Genomic DNA, 10,117 nt, shown 5'->3' on the forward strand with positions numbered 1-10,117 from the left:
AAAGGATAAGATTGTAAAAAATATATAGATGTAAACGGAAAGATTGTAAGGAATGGAAGTCATGTAAACCCTTAGGGGACACATTATGAATAAAGAAAAAAAGAAAAAAAATTTTTTTGATCAAATTGATGAAATTTGAAGCCAAAAAGACATTTTCTCTAAAAAAAACATTTCAATTTCAAACTAAAGATTTTTTTAAAAGTTAATTCAAAACAAAAAGGACTAATAAACTTTTGGTAAAAATGTAATTTCGACCAAAAAATCAATATTTTTAATAAAATACATAATCTTCCAACTAAATAAATACATATTCAAACAAAAGAATTAATCACTACCAAAAAAATGAATTTTTAACAAAATTCATGAATTTTGAGCAAGATAGTTGAATTTACAACTAAAAAGATAAATTTTTAAACAAACAAAAATACAATTTTCAACATAATAATTAAATTTTCGGCAAAATCTATTATCAGCAATTAATTTAATTATCCTGGTCGACAAAATAACAGCAATACTCTAAATTACAGCAAAAATTTGAATAAAATTTTCAAATTTTGAATAAAATAGTTGAATATTAAATAAAAAATTATGACTTTTTTACAAAATTGTTAAAAAATCAACGAATTAATTGAATATCGAACAAAATAATAAGATTATTAACCAAAAAAGATGAACTTGTAACCAAAAATTTCATAAATTTATTAGAATTATTTTCGTTTAGTTAATGCTTTTAAAAAAAAAATTGGTTGAAAATTCATCTCTGGTGGAAAATGTAACTATTAAATTTTTTTTAACTAATCTGCTTAGTTAAAAAATCATCTTTTAAGTTGAATTTTTCACTCTTTTGTTTAAAATTCACAATTCTTTTTTTGAAGATTTATTATTGTAGTTAAAAATTCAACTTTATGGTTGAAATTTGGACTGTTTTGTTGAAAAATAGGGTTTTTACATAAAGATTCCATTGTTTGTGAAAAACTGATATTTTTCATTGAAAATTTATTTTTTTTATTTATTTTTAGTAAAAAACTGATATTTTCTAGTTCGAAATTTAACAATTTGGATGAGAATTTGTCTTTTTAAACTGAAAATTAAACTATTTCTTGAAAAATTCACGTATTTCATTAAAAAAACCCATTTCTTTGTAGAAAATTATCTTTTAGTTTGAAATTTAATCTTCCTATTTAAAAATTCTTCTCTTCGGTTAAAAATTTGAAAATTCTAGTTAAATATTTATCATTTTATATAAAAATTCATCTTTTGAGTTGGAAATAAATTTATTTGGTTGGAAATTAAATTCTTTTATTAAAAATTAATTTTTTTGGTTGAAGATTCATTGTTTGAATTGAAAATTAATTTTGTTCGTTGAAAAATGAACTGTGATTGAAAACTTGTTTTTTTCTTGGTATATTTATTGGTTGAAAATTATATTTTTTTAACTGAAAATGTAAGTATTATTCCAGTTTCATATTCCATAATTGTAATTAAAAATTCGTATTTTTGGTTGAACATTTATTTTTTAACTAAAAATTTAGTTTTCAATTTTTTTCTTGAAGAATTATCTTTTTTAGATGAAAATTCGTTTTTTTAGTAAAAAAAACAAAATAAAATATTCTAGTTAAAGATTCATAATTTTAGTTAAAAGTTTATCATTTGGGTTTAACATTCAACTACTCCAGTTAAATATTTACAATTTTATTTTAAAATTCATCTTTTTTTTAAAAGTAAGTTCTTTTGTTGAAAGTAAGTTTTTAAATTAAAAATGGGACTTTTTTAAATTGAAAATTCCATAATTGTAGTTGAAAATTCATCTGTTTGATTAAATATTTATTTTTTTAACTTGAAATTTAATTATTTCAGTTTTTGTTCATAAAATCTTTTTTAGTAAAAATTAATTTTTTTTTATAAAATCCAACTATTTCAGTTAAATCTTCATTTTTTTAGTTGAAAAATCTTATGTTTGGTTTAAAATGAATTTTTTTAACAAAAAATTTTACACTTTTATTTACGATTGAAAATTATTATTATTTTAGTTTGCAATACATTTTTTTTTAAATTTAACTATTGCTTTTGAAGGTTCATAATTTTATTTAAAAATTCATGGTTTTAGTTGAAAATTGAACTATTTTGTATAAAATTCCTTTTATTTTTTGTTGAAAATTAATTTTTTTAACTGAAAGTTTAACTAATCCATATTTTTTGTGAAAAATTTATATTTTTTAGTAGAAAATTTAAGTCTTTTTTTCGGAATTCATTTATCTTGAAAAAGTTGACTTGAAAAAACCGGGAATTTGAAATCGTCCGTCGGTTGAAATTTCAACTTTCTTGATGAGAAATGAACTTTAATAGTAAAAATTTACCTCTTCGGGTTTAAAATTAAAATAATTTTGAAAAAATTCGACTTTGTGCTTAAAAATTAAATTATTTTGTTGAAAATTCGTTATTTTTTCGTTCAATTGAACTGGTGAAAAATTCGTTTTTTGGTAGTAAATTTATCTTTTATTGTGGAAAATTTATATTTTTTAGATATAAATTAACTTTTTTGTTGAAGATTTTAATTTTTGGGCTGGAAATGCAACTTTGTTTTAAAAATTTCGTTTTTTTCACTTGAAAATTCAATTCTTCTTTTTTTTTGAAAATTTGTTCTTATGTATCGAAAATCTTTCATGATAGAACAGTCATATTTCTTGCTGGAAATTTCAACTTTCTTGATCAGAAATTAACTTTTATATTGAAAATTTACCTTTTCGAGTTTAAAATTAAAATAATTTCTAAAAAAATTCGACTTCGGAGCTTAAAAATTTAACTATTTTGTTAAAAATTCGCTATTTTTTCGTTCAATTTAACTGTTTTTAAATTTGTCTTTTGGTAGTAAATTTATCTTTTATTGTAGAAAATTCATATTTTTTTAATATAAATTAACTTTTTTTTGAAGATTTAAATTTTTGGGCTGGAAATGCAACTTTTTAAAAAAAATTTCGTCTTTTTCACTTGAAAATTCAATTCTTTTTTTTTTTCTTTTTGAAAATTTGTTCTTATGTATTAAAAATCTTTCTTGATAGAATAGTCATATTTCTTGGTTGAAATTTCAACTTTCTTGGTGAGAAATGAACTTTCATATTGCAAATTTACCTTTTCGGGTTTAAAAGTAAAAAATGTTCTAAAAAACTCGCTTTTGAGCTTAAAAATTCAATTATTTTGTTAAAAATTCGCTATTTTTTCGTTCAATGTAACTGGTTTTTACATTTGTCTTTTGGTAGTCAATTTATCTTTTATTGTAGAAAATTCATATTTTTTAAATATAAATTAACTTTTTTTTTTGAAGATTTAAATTTTTGGGCTGGAAATGCAACTTTTTTTTTAAATTTCGTCTATTTCACTTGAAAATTCAATTCTTTTTTTTTTTTTGAAAATTTGTTCTTATGTATTAAAAATCTTTCTTGATAGAATAGTCATATTTCTTGATTGAAATTTGATCTTTCTTGGTGAGAAATTAACTTTTATGTTGAAAATTTACCTTTTTGGGTGTAAAATTAAAGTAATTTCTAAAAAATTCGACTTGGGAGCTTAAAAATTCGCTATTTTTTCGTTCAATTTAACTGGTTTTAAATTTGTCTTTTGGTAGTAAATTTATCTTTTATTGGAGAAAATTCATCTTTTTTTTGATAGAAATGAACTTTTTTGTTGGAGATGTAACTTTTTGGTTTGTAAATTAATTTTTATTTTTAAAAAAATTCGTCTTTTTGACTTGAAAATTCCATTATTTTTGTTGAATTTTAATCTTTTTTTTTTTTTTTTTTTTGAAAATTCATCTTTCAAAATAGAATGGTTATATTTTTTGCTTGAAATTTCAGCTTTCTTGGTGAGAAATTAACTTTTATATTGAAAATTTACCTTTTCGAGTTTAAAATTAAAATAATTTCTAAAAAAATCGACTTTTGAGCTTAAAAATTCAATTATTTTGTTGAAAATTCGCTATATTTTCGTTCAATTTAACTTGTTGGAAATTTTTTTTGTGGTAGTAAACTTATCTTTTATTAAAGAAAATTCATCTTTTTTTGATAGAAATGAACTTTTTTGTTGGAGATTTAACTATATGGGTTGGAAATTCATTTTTTTTTCTAAAAAAAAAAAAATCTTTTTGACTTGAAAATTCAATTTTTTTTGATTGAATTTTAATTTTTTATTCGTTCTTATGTATTGAAAATTCATCTTTCATGATAGAATAATCATATTTCTTCATTAAATTTTCAACTTTCTCGGTTAGAAATAAACTTTTACATCGAAAATTCACCTTTTTGGGCTTAAAAGTAAAATGTTTTCTAGAAAATTCGATTTTTCGACTTAAAAACTCAACTATTTTGCTAAAAATTCGTTACTTTTTTCGTCTTTTGGTAGTGAATTTGTCTTTTATTATATAAAAGTCGTCTTTTTTTGGATAGAAAGGAACTTTTTTGTTGGACATCTAACTTTTTTGGCTGGAAATTCAATTTTTTTCTAAAAATGTCGTCTTTTTGAATTGTATTTTTTTTTATTCGTTCTTATGTATTGAAAATTCATCTTTCATGATAGAATAATGATATTTCTTGGTTAAAATTTCAACTTTCTTGGTGAAAAATGAACTTTTATGATGAAAATGTACATTTTCGGGTTTAAAATTAAAATGATTTTTAAAAAATTCGACATTTGAGCTAAAAAATTTAACTATTTTGTTTAAAATCCATCTCTTTTGCTCGAAAGTTCAACAATATTGTTTGTCATTGCAACTGTTTGATTAAAAATTAATTTTTTTAAGTGAAAATTCGTCTTCTTGTGTCGCTTTTATTTAAGAAATATACATCAGTTTTATTGGAAAGAATTTATTCACCCATTTTCGTGAAAATCAACCTATTTTCTCTGTTTTTAGACATATTACATATTGATTTTATTGTGTTATTATTATTTTTGTATGCAGAGGAAGACGTCGAAGTGACAAAATTCCAAGGAACCACGAAATCATTAATTGTTCGCGGTTTCGTGAAACAGGAGGACGTTTCAATCGAATATTGGTTTGGAAAAGGTTGCCATGTGATTGTCGCATCGCTGGTAAATTTTTTTTATAATTTATTAGGAACGACTTAAAAATTACAAAAAAGTACAATTCCCCGCACTGTGAAATTCAGCGGAAATTTAAATTTAATAAATCGAAAACAGATTTTTTATACAAATTATTGATAAAAGTTTATAGTTTATTTATAAAATTAAAAAAAAAGATTAAGTCGTTCAGTTTGATGAGAAGAAATTTAATATTTTAATTACTGATCACTTTTTCTTGCGATGTCTTTAATTTTACAAACATGGAATTACTGTTTATTGAAAAATCGAATTTTTAAAAAAATTGTTAGATTTTCTACTTAAAAATAAATTTTTAACCAAAAATGGAATAGGCAAATTTTAAGATAAAAAATTTAATTTTCAACAACATAGTTCAATTTGTAACAAAAGGAGTGAATTTTCAACTAAAAGAGAGGAAATTTTTAGTCCAAAATCGAATGGTTCAATTTTCTCTAAAAAAATTAATTTTAAACAAACAAAAAAAAAAGAATTTTTAATAGAATAATTAAATTTTTAGTCATAGGCATAATTTTTTAACTAAAGTAATAAATCTTCAACCAAAGAATTACTTTTTAACAAAAAGAAGTATAACTTTGAACCAAAAAGGAAGAAATTTCAACGAAAAATTAAATTTTAAATCAGCCTGAATCAATTTTCATTAAAAGAAATGAATTTTCATATAAAAAATGTGTAACAAAAAATGAAGTAGTTCAATTTTTAGTTGAAAAGATAATTTTAAAGAAAAAAAGAAGATGTGAACAAATTAATTAAATTTTCAACCAAGCCTAATGAATTTTCAAGAAAAAATAAATTTCAATTAAATACATAGTTGACTTGAATTTTTTATCAGATTAATTTATTTTTCCCAAAATAAATGAATTTGCAAACAAAAAGAATAATTTTCTAAAAAAAAGTAAATTTTTAAACACATACTTGAATTTTCAACTAAAAATAATTAATTTTCAAAAAATTAATTAAATTTTCAGCCATAGAAATAATTTTTCAACTAAATTAATGAGTATTCAAAAAAAAAAATATAACTTTTTAACAAAGAAGTATATAATATTCCAAAATGAGCAAAAAAAATTACTATCAAGTAAAATACAGTTGAATTTAAAGAAAAAGACGAATTTTTCATCAAATAGTTCAATTTTTCACTTAAAAATAATTTTGCACCAAACCTAATGAATTTTCATGAAAAAAATGTAATAAAAGAGTTAAATTTTCATCGAAAGAAGTGAATCTACAACTAAAAAAATTAATTTTCAACCAAAAATGGAATAGCTGAATTTGCAGTTAAATAAATAATTTGAAAAAAAAGATTTGAACAAAAGATACATTTTTCAACCAAAAAGATGAATTTTCAACTGGAATAACAAGAAGAAGAATTTTCTAAAAAAAGTAAATTTTCAAACAACATAAATTTTCAAGAAAAGAATAAACGAATTTGCAAAAAATGAGTAAAAAACATAAATTGTTAAAAATAAAAATTAATTTTTAATCAAAAATAAATTCGAACAAGAAAAAGAAGACGATTTTTTTTAAATAGTTGGTTTTTTAATTAAAATTTTCGTTTGTTTTATTTTTCACTATAAAAAATAGATAACTTTTAAAAACCAATAATAAAATTTTTACAGAAAATAGCCGAATTATAAAATATCAGAAATAGAAAATTTCCTAATTTAAACTGCATTAAAAAATTTTGTTTTAAATACTATTTATTTAAAAAAAAAAGGATAATCTAATATTTGTATTAAAAAAAAAATCATTTTTATTTATTTTTAAAGTTTCTAGAATTACTGTTTTTATTTAAAATTACAATAATTTAAAATTATCTATATATTTCCGTATGAATTTTGTTTTCAATTATTGTTATTTTAAATTTGAACAATAATTTTAGTAACTTCCAAAACTACAAATAATTTTTTTGATGAAAATATATGATTCTAGTATTTGTTATAAACAAATAAAATTTATGCAAAAAATTAAAATTGCCTAATTTAGGGAATTTTATAATTTTGGAATTTTCTAGATCGGATATTTTATAATTTGGCAATTTTATGTCTGGAATTTTATTATTTGGGGATTTTCGAATATTAGAATTTTATAATTCTAGAAATTTCTAGTTGAGATATTTTATAATTCGCCAATTTTTGTCAGGAATGTTATTATTCAGGAATTTTTAATTTTTGTTATATTATAAACTGTTCGGAAGTTTTTTAATATGAGAATTTTATAATTCTGAATTTTTTAGTTTCCGATATTTTATAATTCGTAAATTTTCTATCGGGAATTTCATAATTCTAGAATTTTTCAATTCTGGAATTTTCTATTTCGTATATTTTATAATTCGGCAATTTTCAGTCTGGAATTGTATTATTAGGAATTTTTGCATTTTGGTAATATTATAAACTGTTCTGAAATTTTATTATTTGAAGATTTTCGTAGATAAGAATTTTATAATTCTGGAAGTTTCTAGTTCGGATATCTTATCATTGGGCAATTTTTAGCCGGGGATTTTATTATTTAGTCATTTTCAATGTTGGGAATGTTATAATCTTTTCGGGAATTTCATTATTGAGAAATTTTACATTTTCGTAATATTATAAACTATTCGGGAATTTTCCAGTTCAGGAATATTATAATTCTGGAATTTTTTAGTTCGGATATTTTCTAATTCGGCAATTTTCTGTCGGGAATTTTATTATTGAGTAATTTTCCATTGTGATAATGTTAGAAATTGTTGAGCAATTTCTTTATTTGGGAATTTTGCAATTCAGGAATTTTATAATTCTAGAATTTTTTAATTCTGGAATTTTTTAGTACGGCTATTTTATAATTCGGCAAATTTTTTTCCGGGAATTTTATTACTTAGTAATTTTCCATTTTGGTAATCTTATAAACATATCGGAAATTTTGTTATTCAGGAATTTTACATTTTGGTAATATTATAAACTACTCGGGGATTTTCCAATTCGGGAATTTTATAATTCTGGAAGTGTCTAGTTCGGATATTTTATAATTCGACTATTTTCTGGCGGGAATTATTTTATTCAAAAATTGTATATCTTCATAATATTCGATACTGTACAGGAAATTCTTTATTTGGGAATTTAATAATTCTAGAATTTTTCCATTCGGGTATTTCATAATTCTCGAATTTTGTGGTTCGGATATTTTATAATTCGGCAATTTTCTGCTGGGAATTTTATTACTTAGTAATTTTTCATTTTGGTAATGTTATAACATTTTCGGAAATTAAAATTTTTTTTAAATATTATAAACGGATATTTTATAATTCGGTAATTTTCTGTCGGGAATTTTATTATTGAGTAATTTTCCATTTTGATAATGTTAGAAATTGTTGAGCAATTTCTTTATTTGGGAATTTTCCAATTCAGGAATTTTATAATTCTAGAATTTTTTAATTCTGGAATTTCCTAGTTTGGATATTTTATAATTCGGCAAATTTTTCCCGGGAATTTTATTGCTCAGTAATCTTCCATTTTGGTAATGTTATGAGCTCTTCGGGAATTTTATTATTCAGGAATTTTACATTTTGGTAATATTATAAACTACTCGGGGATTTTCCAATTCGGAAATTTTATAATTCTGGAAGTTTCTAGTTCGGATATTTTATAATTCGGCAATTGTCTGTCAGGAATTATTTTATTCAAGAATTTTATATCTTCATAATATTCGAAACTGTACAGGAATTTCTTCATTTGGGAATTTAACAATTCGGGAATTTTATAATTCTAGAATTTTTTAATTCGGGTATTTCATAATTCTCGAATTTTCTAGTTCGGATGTTTTATAATTCGGCAATTTTCTGTTGGGAATTTTATTACTTAGTAATTTTCCATTTTGGTAATGTTATAACCTTTTCGGAAATTTTAAACTTTTGTAATATTACAAACAATTTAGGAATTTCCCACATCGGGAATTTTATATTTCTGAAAGTTTCTAGTTCGGATATTTTATAATTCGGCAATTGTCTGTCTAGAATTTTATTATTGAGTAATTTTCCATCTTGATAATGTTAGAAATTGTTGAGCAATTTCTTTATTTGGGAATTTCGCAATTCTAGAATTTTTTAATTCTGGAATTTTCTATTTTGGATATTTTATAATTCGGCAATTTTCCGCCGGGAATTTTATTGCTCAGTAATTTTTCATTTTGGTAATGTTATGAACTCTTCGGGAATTTTATTATTCAGGAATTTTACATTTTTTTAATATTATAAACTATTCGGGAATTTTATAATTCAGGAATTTTATAGTTTGGATATTTTATAATTCGGCAATTGTCTGTCGGGAATTATTTTATTCAAGAATTTTATATCTTCATAATATTCGAAACTGTACAGGAATTTCTTTATTTGGGAATTTAACAATTCGGGAATTTCATGATTCTAGAATTTTTTAATTCGGGTATTTCCTAATTCTTATATTTTCTAGTTCTAATATTTTATAATTGGGCAACTTTCTGCTGTGAATTTTATTTCTTAGTAATTTTCCATTTTGGCAATGTTATAACTTTTTCCGGAATTTTAAACTTTTGTAATATTATAAACAATTTGTTGGGAATTTTCCACTTCGGGAATTTTATAATTCTGGAAGTTTCTAGTTCGGATATTTTATAATTCGACAAATTTTTTTCCGGCAATTTTGATCATTAGTAATTTTCCATTTTGGTAATGTTATAAACTTATCGGGAATTTTATTATTCAGGAATTTTACATTTTGGTAATATTATAAACTACTCGGGGATTTTCAAATTCGAAAATTTTATAATTCTGGAAGTTACTAGATCGGATATTTTATAATTCGGCAATTCTTCTTTATTCATAATGTGTCCCCTAAGGGTTTACATGACTTCCATTCCTCACAATCTTTCCGTTTACATCTATATATTTTTTACCATCTTATCCTTTCTATATATACAATTATTTACAACTATTTACATAAAGTCTTATATCTAGTTCCTGCGATAGCGCAATTTCGGACTTATTAGTAAGCGAGTG

At 22.0% G+C, this 10,117-nt stretch overlaps 1 protein-coding gene across 1 annotated transcript in view; it reads left to right on the top strand.

Annotated features, from left to right (window-relative positions):
* Positions 1–10,117, top strand: part of LOC117172706 (X-ray repair cross-complementing protein 5-like) — a 68,349-nt gene that overhangs the window by 33,571 nt on the left and 24,661 nt on the right. The window contains exon 8 of the mRNA XM_033360867.1: positions 4,952–5,082. Coding sequence (XP_033216758.1) covers positions 4,952–5,082 — 131 coding nt within the window. The remainder of the gene's footprint in view (positions 1–4,951; positions 5,083–10,117) is intronic.

Source organism: Belonocnema kinseyi, chromosome 5 (assembly GCF_010883055.1).
Source record: "Belonocnema kinseyi isolate 2016_QV_RU_SX_M_011 chromosome 5, B_treatae_v1, whole genome shotgun sequence".
Taxonomy (NCBI): Eukaryota; Metazoa; Arthropoda; class Insecta; order Hymenoptera; family Cynipidae; genus Belonocnema; species Belonocnema kinseyi.